At 38.0% G+C, this 18,465-nt stretch overlaps 1 protein-coding gene across 3 annotated transcripts in view; it reads right to left on the bottom strand.

The window, feature by feature from the left end:
- The window catches only part of pde10a.S (phosphodiesterase 10A S homeolog), a 104,956-nt gene extending 86,596 nt beyond the window's left edge, over positions 1–18,360 (bottom strand). Inside the window, exon 1 of one of the 3 annotated variants that reach the window (XM_018265286.2) lies at positions 17,690–18,360. In XM_018265286.2, the coding sequence (XP_018120775.1) occupies positions 17,690–17,753 (64 nt within the window). In that variant the 5' untranslated portion in view covers positions 17,754–18,360. The remainder of the gene's footprint in view (positions 1–17,689) is intronic. The other 2 variants (XM_018265284.2, XM_018265285.2) reach the window with 2 other exon arrangements.
- Positions 18,361–18,465: the final 105 nt, after the last annotated feature.

Here is an 18,465-nt window from a genome sequence, read left to right on the forward strand (position 1 = left end):
CCCTTGCTGGGTCAGGAATTAAATTTTGCAGTGTGCAGCTAACATGCTACTAGAATAGCAAAATAAGCCACTTCACAATATAGTTCTTACATTTTTTTTATTTCAAAATACAATAAGGTTAAAAGTCAATGACAGCATCAGAGATATGAAACATATGAAAACAAAGACATTTTGAAGGTTGTGGGTGTACTAGAGGAATGGTAAGAGCAGTAGCAAAGTAGATACTAAAACTAAAGTCCAAGAATTCAGAGCAGCCAGCGATCAATATGGGGAGGCTGCTATCCCAAAAGTAAGTGGACTATTCAAGCAGATGAATGCAGTATGATTTATACAAAACAAAAAAAATGTAGTTAATGTTTCCAAAAGGGGATTTATGTACCTATGTAAATATTGTTTATTGTATTTTAAAAACAGGTGTACTTTCCCCCTAATCAAACCTAAGTCATAATAAAAAATGATTTTCTTATTAAGTAGCCTTAAAAAATATATTGAATCATCTAAAATATGAAAGTTCTCGGGTTTATGTTTGGAGCAAAGAGGTTTCTCATAACACTGCAATTATTGGTCATTATGGCAATCATTTAAATTCTTGCATTCTAAAGCGCAGATCGCTACTGTATACACTAAAGAACTGATTAAGCACATTTTCTTTTTCTGAGCACTTTATCATCAAGTTATTTCCATTTTTAACACAGCCACTCTCAATCTGCATCTTTTAACTACTGATATACAATGTACAAATATAAAATGATTAATTGCTTCACAGGCAAAGACTAAGCCAAATTTTTATATTTGCATTTCTTATTCTTAGTAGTGATGGGCGAATAAATTCACCAGAAACGAATCTGTGGTGGATTCCCACGTTTTCGCTGGAAGCAAACTAATTTGCAAAACTGTGGCGACAATTTGTCTGCTAAAAATCTGGCATGTAAAAAAAAAAAAAATAATAATAATTGTCGCACACAAATTGTCACGCACAAAAATTATTTGGACCCCATTGACTTTAATGCGTTTTGCTAATTTTTCATCGAAGCAAAAATGCACAAACTCCCCTAGATTCTACCAACCTTTAGTTTTTTTAAGAGGTTTTTTACCTTTAAATTAACTTTTATTATAATGTAATATTCTGAGCCAATTTGCATTTTTTTAAATTATTATTTATGGTTGAGATTTTTTTTTATTATTCAGCAGCACTCCAGTTTGCAATTTTGACAATTTGGTTGCTAGGGTCCAAATTACCTATTAATCACTTACTCGATACCTTGAGCTGTTTCTTTTAGCAGACACTTCCATCAGCCTGGGGTTACCTCTGTAGGATCACCACAGAGCATTCCTCTTCTTAGTCTGCTTCTTCATCCCTAGGTGGCCCCGGGCCAGTGCATGTGCAGTAGAGTGAAACGGCTGCCTTTTTGTTTTAAGTTTGACTTTTCACTTTACTGTGACTGAGCACCTGGCGTAAAGAACAAATAAGTGGAATAAAACAGTCTGCAGTGCTACTATCGACAAACTGTGAGCAAACTGCTTCAGCGAGCAGGAACCCCAGGGTATCAGGTAAGGGATTATAATCACCAGGAGTTGCCCAACGTTTGGCATCCTCCCCAGTAATTATAACTTTACTTCTCCTTTAGGGGATTAAAATGACAATGGTAATGATTTATATACATCTTAAATGACAAACCATTTCCATTCTGTGTTTTTATCAGAAAAAAAACAAGGCATTATGTGCTGAAGTACTGATCTTTAAGGTGCTAAAATGTGCTTTCCTGATAAGCAATCATATTCACCTCTAGTGGCATTACCAGCTCTCCCATTTTCCAGCTTTGTACATTCAATATGGATACTAGATTGTAACTGGTGTATATGCCTAGTTCTCTAAAAATCCAAATCCCTTCTTCCTACATCTCCTAGCCATTTATTACACAGGCAATATCTCAGAGTACCCTAGAAATCCTTTCCTTTAGCCTTTCCACTAGTTTCTTAAAATCATTCTTGAGGACGTCCCCTCTTTCTTTAAACGTTGTTATTAGTATCAATGTGTACCAAAACATCCACCTCTAATGACTCTGTCCTCTTGCTTGCATATAGCATACTGATTTGTTACACTTTATCTCCTTATAATTAGCTATTTTCTCTCAGGCTGTTGCAAAACAGAAGCTTCGGCTACATGGTTGCTTGTTACATACTAGGGATGCAACGAATTCAGGATTCGGTTCAGTCTTTTTCAGCAGGATTTGGCCAAATCCTTGTGCATGGCTGAACCAAATCCTAACTTGCATATGTTTATCAGGGGTGGGAAGGGAAATCACATGACTTTTTAAAAACCTTTTCCCCACCTTTTTCTTTACCGTCCCTAATTTGCACATGCAAATTCAGATTTGGTTTGGTATTCGGCCGAATCCCAAAAAGTGGATTTGGTGCATCGCTATTATCTGCACATCCTTTAGTATATGAAAACACCATCCAAAAGCATATTAAATATATTTTCAGTGCAGTCCTGAAATAAAAATATTAAAAATTGTTGTTTCTACTTATGGTTAAAACTGGGCCCCACATGCTCTACTTTCCTTTTTAAACACGGTGTACACCCCAATACATGTACTGATAAGAACGGAAAAGTTCATTTCCCTTTAAAACAAGGAAAGGGAGGCTGAAGGTTAAAGGAAAACTATACCCCCAAAATGAATACTTAAGCAACAGATAGTTTATATCAAATTGAATGACATATTACAGAATCTTACCAAACTGGAATATAAATTAACATAAATATTGCACTTTTACATCTCTTGCCTTGAACCACCATGTCGTGACTCTATCTCTGCTGCCTCAGAGATCACCTGACCAGAAATACTACAACACTAACTGTAACAGGAAGAAGTGAGGAAGCAAAAGGCAGAACTCTATCTGTTAATTGGCTCATGTGACCTTACATGTGGTTTGTATGTGTGCACAGTGAATCGTACGATCTCTGGGGGCGGCCCTTATTTTTTAAAATGGCAATTTTCTATTTATGATTACCCAATGGCACATACTACTAAAAAAGTATATTATTATGATAATGGTTCATTTACATGAAGCAGGGTTTTACATATGAGCTGTTTTACTCAGTATCTTTTAATAGAGACCTACATTGTTTGGGGGGTATAGTTTTCCTTTAAGAAAAATAGCTACAACTTCAGCCAAAATGTTATCAGCAGTTGTGCTTCCTGATGATTTTTAACCCTCTCAGTGCAAAAAAGGAATTAAATCACATTTTAAGTACAAAAATAAAAAGTAATTATTATTTACACTAATCAATTTAACATAGACAGGTAATATTTGAAAAACTAGTAACATTTCCCTTTGTTTTTGGCTTTAAATCATTCATGAGTAATTTCAAGCTATGAAAAAAGTTTTGATGCTTCCAAAGTTTATATTTGTTACAAATTTAAAGAATAAAAGGTTGATTACTTTTATAGTCTATCACTGACTTGTACAATCCATTTCCCTACCCCTTAAGCTCATAGTGTCATGACTATACTTCCCCTTGTTCCATTGGGAAAATCTTGTCGAAAACGGGTTTGTTTTTTAAAAAGTATATGCATTACATTCACACAGACGCGTAATTCAATTTTTGGAAGTTCAGATAATGCTTATTCACTTTTTTATTTCTTTTTTTTATTTTATTTTTATTTTTATTTTTTTATTTTTACATAAGTCCAAATGAAAAAGCTCATGACAACAAGGTTGGGGAGGGGGTTAATGTTAGTTTAAATAAAAAAAACAAACAACACATGCAGACAGTTTTATTAAAGTAAGGAATATTTTTGATGTTTGAATGTCATTTTATATTTGATTTTATTTATCATTTAATGTGTTGAATATATGCTTCTCATTGCTAACTTTAAACCGCAACAGATTTTTTGCTCATTTGTTATTACTGTTTAATACCTTTCCAGATTACGGGAGAAAATCACTCTTAGAATATCCCTTAACCTCACCAGTTTAGGTGTGCCTGAATGCAAGTATACAGTAATAACTGTTTTTATCTTGCTAAAATGCTTTGAAAAGCAACAATTCTACAAGAGTCTTTTAAGAGTATGTGACTAAGAGTATAGTACTTGTACAAATATACTTCATAATTAAGTACTGCATGTACCTTAAAAAGGACATAAGGGGGGGGGTCATTTTTGTACTTAATGCACCACAACTGAAATATTACAATCCGGAAGCTATATATAATTTTTCAACAACAGCAGCAGCAGAGCGAAAAAGCAACAGAAGAAAAAAAAAAGGGCCTAATTTATTGCGAAAGGATTTTGTAGAAAAGGGAACCTTCCTAATCTGATTAAATGTAGCACTGTCGTGTTGTTTTGTCCTTTTTATTATTGCTTTTTTAAATTTACAGTTCTCAATACCCCGCTCCCCCCCACCCGTTTGGTTGTCTGCTTCTCTTACACCCTCTCTCCACATGGGTTTCTTTACCACCATGTTCTCTTAGGGCAATGCTACACAGGGAGATTTGGCACCTGTGGTAAAAATTCTGTTATATGCTTAGAATTTAAAATGTGCAGATTTAGATTATTGCCAGTGAGAAGGCATTTTTGGGAGATTTGCCATCCACGATAGTGAATGGCGGTGGCAAGTCTCCCCGTGTGCCATACCATTAAAGGGGGTTATACACCTTCTAATCAAAAAAATTTGTACATGAAACACAGTAAGAAATCACCAGCGCTCGGCCTAATTCACGCTGTGGCGTTGACTAGCTGCTATAAACACCATTGTGCCAGTGCTCAATCTAACCCACATTCTGGAGTTGACCAATTGCAATAAACAATAAAAAGCCAATATTTGTACACAAAGAGAAAATTTGCCAGTGCACAGTTTGTGTTCGTACAACACTTTGGCCAAAAATGTAAGCTCACATCAAGGCCTTTCATTGTACTTGAGTCCTGCACGATTTGTGAGCATTATAAGTTAATAGTGCATTTAAAATCAAGTCCCCCAGCAACCAATGTGACGGAGTAGTAAAACCATTGTGCACTTACACTTAGCTCAGGAGCTCCAGTGGGAAAGTAGGGAGCTTTTAAGCCCCAGCCAATAAACATACACCTGTGAATAATTACCTTACAACACTATTAGCATGTTAAGTTTGTAGTGCATTTAAAATCAAGTCCCCCAGTAGACAATGTGACTGAGTAATAAAGGGGACCCGTCACCCAAAAAAAATATTCCACCAAATCATATTTGTATTACATAAGTCAAGCAAAATTAACTTTAATTACACTGTATACATTTTTGAATTTCCTTTCCTTCAGTCTGAGATGTCCTAATTATAGCAAGCAGGCAGGAGCCTTTTTGTGGACACTGTTAAGGCAAGTTTTGAATCATCTCAGAATCTTGTTTGTGCACCAGAACGGGGGACCTGCTGTTCATCCCCATGCACTAGCTACACAATTAAATGGTTAAGAGAATGGGTGGGGGGGATGTGGGAAGAGCAGCGGCATCCAGGAAGTGCAGAATGGAAAGTGAAAGTAACTGCCTGCCCCTATGCCTGAGGCACAGAGGAGGGGCAGACACTGTTTGATTGACAGCTGAGATTTTTAAATGAGTTTTAATGAACGCCATAATAACAAAAAGAATTTGGATTTCATGTTTAATTTGAAAAGGACTCTTTTTTTTTTATACAGTTTTTTACATCTGAGTGACAGGTCCACTTTAAATACCATGGTGCAGTTCCCCTTAACTCAGGGGCTATCTGTAAAAATTGGTACAAAGGTTGTTAATGTTCCACAGATGCTGCTGAAAAATGTTTTGCACCTAGACTGTGGAGATCCCAGACTGAGAAACAATATAGTCTAAACAAAAAATTTCTGGAAAATGGATCAAAACCCCTTTATGCCTTGCCATCCCCCCCCCCCATGTTCTCTACGCCCCTTTCCCTTTTTGCTTTCTCCTTTTTTTTCTTTAAAAATGTCTCGCCTTCCGTCACCATTATACTTTAAACTCACCTACTATTTTATTTCTGCCTCATAGCCCCATTTACTCTCCTCTCCATAAGGTTTCTTTTATATGTGCTCTTCTCCCTATTGACATTTTTGCTTCCATTCTATGCATTGCAATTTATTCTATTAGGCATCTGCTCTATTTTTAATGCTTTCTACATTTGCCCACTATTCCTGCACTTCCTCATTTAAATTTTACACCTCATACTTCATTGCTGGTTCTCCCACACAACTTCCCACCTTTATTTGCTTTTGCCTTGTGTGTATGCTGTTCATTAATTAACTCAGGGTTGCCCAAAAGGTAGATTGGGATCTACTAGTAGACCTCTTGCTGGTGATATCAAGACACTGTCAACAAACAGCTTGTCTATATCATTTACCTGTTTCATGCTTTTCATTCAGATATTTCTTATGTTGAGATTACATAGAAATAATTGTTTGTTAAATATAGCAATATAAATTCTCTCATCAATCAATATTTAAATAATATTTTCCATGGAACAGAATGCTCACAATGCTTTTATGGATGTAGATCATATTGGGACAACATCACTAAACGTAGACCTCGCATTAGTAAAGTATGGGCACTCCTGCATTAACTACTAACACAGGGCCTCCATAGTACTGTTATGAAAACAAGTATGTAGGGATTGTTCTTAATGCTTATTTCTCCTGCCTCCTCTATATACCTAGTGTGCACATGTAGCAGTGTGTGAACACTTTATATTAGTGATGAAGCTAAAAACAACCTCAGGAAAACAAGAAATCTTTAGACACCCCACAGTGGGCTGTGAGTTATGAAGTTCTTTTAAAATAAGTGTTTGCTTAGTGAAAGACCCAATCACACGGTATAAAAAGTTGTGTAAATTAAATGGCGAATTTATCAAGGCCATGCGAATCCCAGATTTCCTGCCATTAGTGTGAAATCTTAAAAAACACACAACAATATAAATCTTTTAACAAATGCAGTTATTATAAACTGCACTGTGTGTCTGGTGCTAAAATGAAACTTTGACGTTATGTTAACCATCCAGCTAAATGGCAGGTAGTTTCTACTTCATATGCTAGGGTGCCACTACTCTGGCACAATTTACAAATGGATCCTTAAGTAATCTGTGACAGTAACCCCCATCAAATCACATACACTTCCTGGGCATTCATTATTCATCAATAATGTGTTAAGAGATTGAGAAATTCTCCCTTTTACTTTGCATGGTTACTTAAAAAAAATAAAATAAACACGTCTTTTTTTACCTTTCTGCTCTGGTAAAGAATCTATAAATAACATACCTTAATAAAAATTGTGCAAAGAAAATATAGTGGTGTATTGAGCATGAATACTGGTTACATATTGGGATGGGGGGGGGGGATCAATTCCAGGGCAGGAGCAACACTGACTTGCTCCACTTGGTCCTGCAGTTTCAGCCATGCTTGATAGCAACCACAACAACTCACAAGAGATAAGAAAGAACAAAGATTTGCTTTCTCTAGCATGATATCCTAGCACCAAGCAAGCATGTTTCTGGCGCCAGCATCAACACATGCGGTTAAAAAAAAAAAAAAAAAACACATGCTTTCATCTTATCAGTGTTAAACATAGGAAGAAAGGAGTAAAATGTGGCACCAAGGCTGCAGAAAAAGAGAATGCTAAAGCTATTAGAAACCACACCAACTAACATAATCAGGTCACATGTTTCCAATATTGAACTTTTTAGCATGTTAAATACTTTTGAAAGAGAGCTAGGGTTCACAAACATTTCTCTGTTTAACACAGACACAGTGTAATGAAAAAAGATTAACCCTGGTGGTCTAGTGGAGCGGCGGGGAAGCCCGCGTCTCTTCTCTTGAGCTAGCTCCTTCTTAGTGTGCGCGCACTTACGGGTTTTGTAGGCGAATGCGCACTGGCGTGATGACGTCAGCGCGCAATTTAAAAGTATTAAAGGGATATTCCTACTGTTTATCATTGCCCGTGATAGGATTTGTTTCCTGGTGGTTCCTGAGCCTTGTGCTAGTACCTGTTTGCCTGAATTCTGTTCTGTACTTCTGTGTTTTGACCCGGCCTGGCTTTTGACTTCTCTGACCTCTGAAACCTAACCCTTGCCTGAAACAGACTCCTATTCCGCCTGTCCCTCCAAATTGACTTCCTGGTTTGACTCCTGCATGTTTGATTCCAATTCTGCCTCATCCGATCTGATTGATTACCCAGTTTTGACCCTTGCCTGCCTGACGATCCTTTCTATCTACCTGCCTCGATCCTGCCTGTCTGACCACGAATTTGCCTATTCCTGCTTGTACTGTGACCTTTGGCCTTAAAGACGCTATCTACAGTCATGCCCCTCTGCCTATCCAGAACCCTCATCTTGCACCTCTCGTTTAAGTCCAGGTGGCATCCAAGTAAGCCGAGGGCTCCTCCCAAGGCCCAAAGGCGGTCACACTACTGGTGAAGCACGAGCCCAGACCAGGGTGCTTGGTGTTTGTTCTGGTGCTGGGTGCCGACCGTGACACACAGTACCTTCCTATAGTTATGGAACGTAAAGGTGAAGAGGGTCCAAGTGACATCACTAAACACTGCTTACAGAGTATATTTTAGAGTTATTTTCTACTTGTGTATTATGTCAATCCAAAAAAAATTATATGAACAAAACATGAAGCAAAATGTAATTCTAATCAACATTCTGATATACAATAATTTCTTAAGCGCTGTAACGCTCTGTCAATTCTCTGGTTTTAACTATAGAACCAGAAGTCAGCTCAAAGACCTGGGAATACGCGTGGCTGGAGGTAAACTAATTATTGCCACACTTTGATAATCGAACAGAAACCGCTTTGTATACAGTACGATTATATTCACAAATAAATGTACTCTTGTATGGTTGTGCACTCTTGTATGGTCCCCTGATCTGCATCCACCCTAGTCTCAGTGATAATTCTGCAGCTACACATGTATCAGGCTAGGCCACACAACTACAAAAAATTTTTTAAAGGAAAACGATACCCCGAACAATGTAGGTCTCTATAAAATGATATTGCATGTAAAACCCTGCTTCATGTAAATAAACCATTTTCATAATATTCTTTTTTTTTTTTTTTTATTAGTATGTGCCATTGGGTAATCCTAAATAGAAAATTACCATCCCCCTGGGATTCACGGTGCACATAAACAAACCATACATGTGAGGTCACACAGACAGAGTTCTGTCTTTTGTTTCCACACTTCTTCCTGTTACAGTTGTAGTATTTCGGGTCAGGTGATCTCTAAGGCAGCACACATACCATCACAAAATGGTTCAAGGCTAGAGATGTAAAAGGGCAATAATTACTTAAATATACTAGTTTGGTAAGGTTCTTGAATATACAACTTAATATGATATAAACTAGCTGTTGCCAATTAAAGTATTAATTTTAAGGGTATAATTTTCTTTTAATAAAATAAATTGTTTACAATATCAAACCTTTACATGTATATTTGATATATCGCATGTGGGAGACAGAAAAGTATTAAAACAAATCCGGTCATGTACACATTCTTTCAACCATATTTCAAAAATTGTCATCCAAAAAGGGTTCTTATAAAAACAAATGAGTTTAGGGTTAAATGGAATTTCAGGTTTACTGGCTTCATGTTTAGTTCCAGGAAATGTTGGCAGAAGTGACAAGTATACATGAATATTTTAACATCTTTCACAAGATGCTTTCTAGCTTTATTTTAGATACAAACATCACACACTGTAAATATTGGTTATAAACCCACTGATCTCTTAAAAGTAAATTTTAAGTTGTTATGCCTCTAATATTATACAGACATTTCTAATATGATATGATGTAAACAGTGATTTTGGCACAATTTGTAATTGGTCTTTCAGTTTTTATTGTGGCTTCCTATTCTAGTCCTCTCTGTTAACCTAAAATGCAGGCATCGAATCAGTTACCCAGAAAGTCTTTACACAGTCTCCCATAGATTCCATATTATCCAAATTTTTTAAAATTATTTCCTTTTTCTTTGCAACAATAAAAGATTACCTTAAACTTGATCCAACTGAAGATATAATTAATCCTTATTGAAAGCAAAATCAGCTTATTGGGTAATGTTTAAATGATTCTATAGTAGACTTAAGGTATAAAGATCCAAATTACTGAAAGATCTGTTATCTGGAAAGCCCCAGGTCCCAAGCATTCTGGATAACATGTCTCATACCTATACTAAGAATCTTTTCCTGAGGCTAGATTTTAATTGCTATTAATATACAGATCTCTTATCCGCCTGTACATAACCATGCCAATCTCCATCTTGAAGTCACACCTTTGTTTCGTTGCTAATTTGTGCAACCCTCGAGACCAGATTATTTAGACTTTAAATAGCTGCTGGATGAAAAAAGTATAGATAAAAATTGTCCCCTTTTTGCCACAATCCCACGGTTTGGTCTGCAAACCCAACAACAACTGGATCACATGAACTTTCTCAATGTAAATGCCAGAATGTATTTATCTGATCATCTAACTCATGTGCAAGAAATTGTATCACCAGATATTTCCCATTCTGTTGCAGGTTGGCGGACAACGCCATAGATACACTTATGAAGGCTAAAAGACCTAGATTTCTAAAATTCAAAACTAGAATGGGGTCCTCTTCATCTAACCATTAAAAGACACAGTCTTCTAAAAAATTCAACATTTGATGATTTTAAAGGTCAACCAAGAATCAAGGAAATTGCACCTGTAGGGGAACTGGCTATTGAGTAAACAGAATTGACATCAATGCACTTTAGGCAATGAAATTAAAAAGGTGACTGATTATTATATTAATCATTTTATTGTTATTTTCATAAACCACTTGAGGAGGAATGTATTAAAAGTCACAAAGAGAAAAATCATTTGCACCAAAAAGAATAAAAATTCACATCTCACAATGTAATATGCTTTCTTAAATGGTCATTGCATTGCGAATTAATGTTGTGCACTTTTAAAAAGTGCTTGACGGTGTTGTAATCTTTTGGAGCAAACATTGTATTCATTAAGAAATAGTATTACATTTACTATGCATTGGCGCAAACTATAAAGTTCACAAACTTTCTTCCACTGTCGGAAGTGGTCGCTAAACAGTTTACAGGTTCGCAAAAGCTATTAAATTCACACAAAGCAACATTTGTTCGAGCAAACGCATAACTTTTCACATAGTGAGTGGTTTTTCCATTACTGACTTTTATTACATTTCCCTATTGGTTTCAAAAGGCCGTACAGGTATGAGATCTAGAACGTCGAATGGTTGGGACCTGGTGTTTTCCGGATATGTTTTGCATTAATTTAGATCACCATACATTACAAAAAAAAAGAAAAAACATCACACATTAATTAAAACCCAACAGGATATTTTTGCCACCAATGGTTTCCCAGGTTTTCATTGCTGAGCAAATTAATACACTGCCAAATTTCCAAATTCTGAAAACCATGAATATCTCCTGGACGCAGTAGCCCAAAGTGTACTTTTGTCTGCAAATTGTATTCGTAGGAAGGCAGTTAATTAACAACAATCTAGAACACAGATGGCAAGCCTTTGGGTATACTGCCGTTACATCATTTCAGAATCCCATAACCCTGAAGGAGCTCAATCTTGCATGCAAACTAACTTTAATGGAGTAACGGGCACATTTTCCAGCATTGTGTAAGCAGTAAAGGCAATGTTTGAGATTTGGAGAAATGGCCAACTCTTGACATAATTCCTGGTTCTTGGGGGGATTCTCTTACAATATTTCAGTATAGTTTTTGGAATACTGTAATGCAGAAGAATTACATGTACTGAACCACCCTACATCAAAGACCTTAATCTTTTTCAACTATCCAGTTACATCTCGTCTATGAACTATATGCACAACCTGCAGTCTCTTGGATCCCATAACAATTGACTTTGGAGAAAGCGGACACTGTAAATGCAATTCTGAACCAGCAACAGTACTGTGACCCAATGTCATCCTCTGCAATAAACGGAGTCAGTTCTCTGTCCAAGATCCAATATAATCTCCGATGAGGATAAAATACCACAAATGAATCTCATACATTGTGCACAACAATTGTATACTGTGATTTAATCACAGAGAGGGACAACTAACACAAATATAATAAAAAAAACAAAATATACCACAACACACTTATGCATAGATTCCAAATCCCACACCAACAAGGTGTGATACAATTGTAGGAAATCCACATACATAGACCTTTCAACATTTCAGTGTATGCCTGAAATGTAACTGCCCACTTGGTGATTAGTATATTCCCACCAATCTTAGAGCACTCTAACTGCTCACAAGAATGATAACTACTAACCACTATAAAAAAACAAAAACAGATTAATTTTCAGTTATGTCTTCCCTGATTTAACTGCACAGTATTTCATTCTCTCTGGAACTTCAAGTTCCCAAGCAGCAAAGTATTGATTGCACCAGTAATGCAAAAAGACAGACTTCTGCAGGATAGGAAGTGTCAAATGCCAATCTGCTTGGAGGTGATATCAATCCACAAGAGATAGACAACAGTGCCTCAATTCTAACACTTTGAAATGCAATTGGTTTAAGATAATTTCAAATATATTTTCCTGCCCTACAGTGGAATATTAATATATGGCTCTCAAAGGTGCTAATAGTTATTCCTGAGAGTGTTGAGAGCCTCAACTATTGTTTGGATAAGGGTACAAATTTTTCTGGACATCTCCATCACCAAAGATCACAATTGGTCATTATACTGCACATTAAATAAAGATGTCGCTAATCCAGATCTATCAGGTGAAATGGCTAATTCAGAATTACAATTAGTAGCTCCCTAGTTTCATAATGCTCAGGGTTAATTTGCTTCTAGAAAAAACTTTCAATATTAAAAATAATGTACATCCCCTTGATCAACATGAATTTAAGGAATATGGCTCGTGATTTATATACTTTTTGGTTTTTTAATCATGACTTAAATAAACAGGGAAACTGAAGCTGCACCATACAGTGGAGAATGGGGATGTATATTAAAATTATATGCCTCACAAGTGTAGATAATTATATATATATATATATAAAAAAAAAAAAATCAAGTATCTGTTGGTACAGGTATGGGACCGGTTAGCTAGAATGATCGGGACCTGGGGGTTTCAGGATAAAGGGTCTTACTGTAAATTGGATCTTCATGTCTTAAATCTTCTAAAAAAAAAAAAATCATAAAATGAACCCAAACAGGCTGGTTTTGCTTCCAATAAGAATTAATTATATCTTAATTTTGATCAAGTACAAGGTACTGCTTTATTATTACAGAGAAAAAGGAAATACTTTTTAAAAATGTGTATTATTTGGATAAAATGGAGTCTATGGGAGACGGGCTTTCCGCAGTTCGGAGCTTTCTGGATAACGGGTTTCAGAATAATGTTTCCCATACCTGTACCACAGCCTGTAGCACTCGTGTGTGCATAAGCTCTATTGAAAATATATATCGCATGTAGAAATAGCTGCACTCACAGGTCTTACATGAATAAAAGGTGCTTTATTAAGGAGAGAATTAAGCTGTGTAATTCAACCTCTCTCTCACCTTATTCCATTATGAAGTGATGGATTCTGGGATTCAAAGTCCCTCTGCTTTCTATATTTTTGCACAACCAATGTGGAAAGCAAGTTGGTTTTGACTCCCAGAAGCCCTCACTTCACAATGGAACAAAGTGATGGAGGAGTTGCACTACATTAAACTTGGTTTGTCCGAGTATCATGGTTTCCTTTCAATGTGTGGAACCAGGTGCATATCACTTACTCCATTTGGAGGGCCTATTGCCTGGGTACCAGAGTCACGTCTTGTGAAAAACAAATTTTCGATCTCTATAGAGAACCTTGAAAAAGGTTAAGCCAAACTCAATGAGATTATGTCAAAAGGAGGGGTTTGTGTTAAATTTTCTCGTTAGACACACCAAGCAGCATGAAAAACCAGACCCTTACATACAAGACATTAAATGGAAGGAGGCTCAGATTTAATTGTAAAGAAGTCCCTCCTAGCTGCAGAGAAATCAGAAATTTAAGAGAATTCCAGACAATCTCTCCTGGGAAAGGATGGTTGGCCTGACTGGCCTAACTCCTTCCATCGCTAGAAAATTAGCTGATCACATACAGACATACAGATATGGGATCTGTTATCCTGAATGCTCAGGACCTGGGGTTTTCCGAATAGCTGATCTTTCTGTAATTTGAATCAGGGGTGCAACTACAGAGGAAGCAGACCCTATGGCTGCAGGGGGGCCCAGGAGGAACAGGAGGCTCCATGAGACCCTAAATAATAAGCAATTTCAACAAATATTGGTCAACCTTTGGATATCTTGAGGGACCAAACATTAATTTGCTGCAGGGCACTGAATCATCTATTTACGCCACTGATTTCGATCTTCATAACTTAAGTCTACTAGAAAAGCATATAAACATTAAATAGACACTAAAACATTAAATATAACATTAAATAGACACTATAGGCTGGTTTTGCTTTTAAGATTAATTATATCTTAGTTTGGTTCGAGTATGAGGTACTGTTTTATAATTACAGAGAAAAAGGAAATCATTTTTACAATTTTGGATTATGTGGATAAAATGGAGTCTATGAGACCAATTCCGTAATTTGGAGCTGGATAATGGGTTTCCAGATAACAGATCCCATACCTGTACTACCAGATCCCCATCAAAACAGCTCACCAGACTAACTTTTCACTTCACAGATTGTGGAGCAATTAAATCAGATGTACTGTAAATGGTGCCTAATTCCTTGTTTAGAGTAAATGATGTGAAATTTTACTGCAAAATTCTCTATTCCAGAAAACCTCTAATACAGAACAAGGGTTTATAGAACATATTTATTATGCTGTGTATAACAAAATTTGCCAAAAAAAATAAAAAAACGGCCAGCAGTCTTATTACAAAACGAAAAAGTATTGCTGTTCGATTTTAATATTTTGGTGTTCCATACGGTCTTTCTTACCAAAGGTTGTGGAGCAGGATTTTAGGAGGCACAGAAATCCAATTGTGCATGTGCTGCGAATGAAATGTGCAGGTGCCATTCACGTTAGTCCAATGGACAGTGCCTGCCTTAAAACTGGAAGTTTTGGAGTTACAAGAAGCAAGTTTGGATGGTTATAACTTCACTGATATGGGGGAGCTCTACTTTCATTAATTGGAAGGTTACAATCAACATTTGCCTTCAATCCCTTCTTGGCTCTGTGGTTGGCAACTCTAATGCCTCTTAAGCTGGCCATAGACGCAAAGATCCGATCGTGTGAATCGAGGATTCATACAATTTTCGGACCGTGTGTGGATAGTCCCGACATTTTTCGTCCGGCGGAGATCGGTCGATCGGACAGGTTAAAAGATTTGTTGGCTGCCGATAATTTCTCTGCATGTATTGGCGATCGTAGGATTTTCAGTGGGAGACTGAAGTGGGAGTAGCTTTTGTCAAACATAACTTTCGTACGATTGCGGTCAGGGACAGAACATCAGCTGATCTGTTCTTTAACTACTTTATTTGATCGGAATGGTTAGTGGCAGGTTGTGAGATGGGGATGTCCGATGATTCAAACGACCTGATCTTTGCATCTATGGCCATCTTAAGGGCTCTAACACGCGGCCGTTTTTGCCTGCGCTCCCCTGCGTTGCGCTTTCTTCTGTTCAGCCACAGGGGAGCGCAGGAGTAGACACAGTCAATTATTTTGAAGGGGGCTGTACTCACACAGACACATGTAAGCGCTAAACGCAGGTTGGGACGCAGCATGTTGCATTTCACCTGCATTCAGTGCATACATGCATCTGTGTAGATACAGCCCCCTGCAAAATAATTGACTGTGTCTACTCCTGCGCTCCCTTATGGCTGAATGGAAGAAAGTATAACGCAGGGGAGTGCAAGCAAAAATGGCCGTGTGTAAAAGCCCTATCACACAGGCATTTCACCCTGCATTCCCCTGCAGTCAGTTATAAAGTGTTACACCACAGGGCAGTGCAGGACAAAACGCAATCAAACACAGACAGAAGTAAGATGTCACAACTGGGGTCACAATCACCCAGCATAGATGGAATACTTGTTAGACTACACAGCAAACCTGAGGACTTGAGCTTGCCTTTAAACTGTTATGTAACTAAAGTGACAGTCCTGTGTCAGAGACTTACCTTGCCAGTACAAAATAAAATGGTAATATAAATGTGCATTAATCTGTTAACTCTATAATTTTATAAAGATCACCCTCACTAGAAAAATGGGTTTTAGAAACCACTACCGTAACAAAAACTGAACAGGTTTATTGTAACCAACTACAGACTCCCGGCAGGGTCACTTTTGCTCTCATTCATTGAATGGCTGCTTACATTTTAGTTTTTTTTTTTAATATAGAAGTCAGCACTCACCCTTAAGCTGGCCATAGACGCAAAGATCTGATCGTACGAATCGAGGATTCGTACGATTTTCGAAACGTGTGTGGAGAGTCCCGACATTTTTCGTCCGGCGGAGATCGGACGTTTGGTCGATCGGACAGGTTAGAAAATTTCTGTCGGCTGCCGATAATATCTCTGCATGTATTGCCGATCGTACGATTTTCAGTGGGAGACTGTCACTAGCTTTGGTTGGACATAGATATCGTACGATTGCTGTCAGGGGCAGAACATTGCTGATCTGTTCTTTAACTAATCTGACTGGTAAGACTTTGATCTGAATGGTTAGTGGTGGATCAGGAGATGGGAAAGTCCTATCATACGATGATTCGTACGATCGGATCTTTGCATCTATGGCTAGCTTTAGGGTATATTAGATGCGGGTGCAAGTCTGAGGTGGCCACTTCCAACCGTTCTGTGAACAAATTCGATGAATAGACAGCACCACACGTGAGGTATATTCTTAAAAGGCCTTTATTCCAAAAGGGCTTATTTCAGGACAGAAAAACAGCTGCTGTTTTTCTGTCCTGAAATACGTTTTTTTTTTATACACATAGGTGATTTTGGGTTGGCAGCATTAGCATGTTGTACAGGCAAGCATTTTCAAACATTTATTATATGGGATGATCACAATATCCAGTGAAATCCCTGTCAATGAGTCAGGCTACATCAGGGGGAAGATATTTCAGCTTTCTAACAATTCAGTCAGCTGATTTTTATTCTCATTCTTAATAAGAAAAATATAAACTCTAAGGGGAAACCACATCATAAGCAATAAAGCCAATCAGCCAACTAAATGCCCTGTGGCCCTCCAGCTGCTAAACTACAATTCCCAGAATGCACTCTCATCCATTCAGTGGAAGTTTAAGAATAGTTCAGCAGTTCTGAAATCTCTGCCAATAGAAATATTATATATATAGATTAATGTAACATATACCGGTCAATCACATCTATGACATGTTAATGACAAGTTAAACGAGTTAAGAGGTACTCTAATCTCCAACTACAAAAAAAAAAAAAAAAAACACACACAGCTAAGGCTGGTCTATTTACCTGAGCAGGCAAGGCGCACATAGCGCTAGCACAATCGTTACATAGCGCAGTTTATTACATCACTTCTTTCTAGGGTGTAACATTTTTATACCAATGACAGGAAAATTGCAAAAAAATTATTAAGACGTAATGTAGCAGAGTTTGCGGATAATTTGCCCCCTATTCACCTTCCAATGCCCTGGCAGTGACGTTAGAACATTGGCACCCACAGACAGACATTCACTTGAAGACACCTACTTGTGCTAAGGAAGCAGTCAGTAAACCTTCTAAAGCAGCCTGCAGAAGAAGGTCCATCTTCCATGTCTGCTCCCGCAGTGAGGGGCCCCTACTCCGTGACAAGTCGGGGCCCTTGAGGTGCTGCCAGCAGATGATACAAGGTGTCCAATGGACCTTTGCAGAAACTGAAGCCTGAGCAATGCGAGAGCCGCTCTCTCCCCCTCCTGCAACTTGCAGTGCGGAGCTTGGCCAGAGCTGACGGGACGTGGGAGAGGTCAGTCTCCAAATAGCAGAGGATCCGCTCGGAAGATTCAACAGCCTCTGTACAGGGGGGGGGCGTGAGGATGCAAAATGTTGCGCTTTCTGGGTGGCTGCAGATCCCCCCTACGTTCCAGCAACACCTTTAGATGTTCTCTTGGTGCCAGCAGAGTTTTTAGCCTTTCCCTCTTCTTCCCCAGCCTTCCTCCTATGCCGGTGATGATGTGAAAGGAAGAGGGTGGGGTGCTGCTAATTGGAGGGAGGGCGAAATGAGAAGCTGCTGGAGTGAAATGCAGAGAGACGTAAAGGAGAGGGGGCGAGCAGGGCTGGGCTGTTCTGTTGCCTTTATGTGAAGCAGCTGTGGGCTAGAGGCAAGAAAGAGAAGGAGGAGAAACTGATCTGAATGAGACAGAGCTGCTGCTGCTGCATATATTGAAATAGGGAAGAGGGCGGTTCAAGCTGTTGCTATCCGATTTTCTGCCTCTTGTAGAATGCTTGGCTAGTTTAGGATGTCATCATAGAGTCTTTTCTGGTCAACA

This window comes from Xenopus laevis, chromosome 5S (genome assembly GCF_017654675.1).
Source record: "Xenopus laevis strain J_2021 chromosome 5S, Xenopus_laevis_v10.1, whole genome shotgun sequence".
NCBI classification, from domain to species: domain Eukaryota; kingdom Metazoa; phylum Chordata; class Amphibia; order Anura; family Pipidae; genus Xenopus; species Xenopus laevis.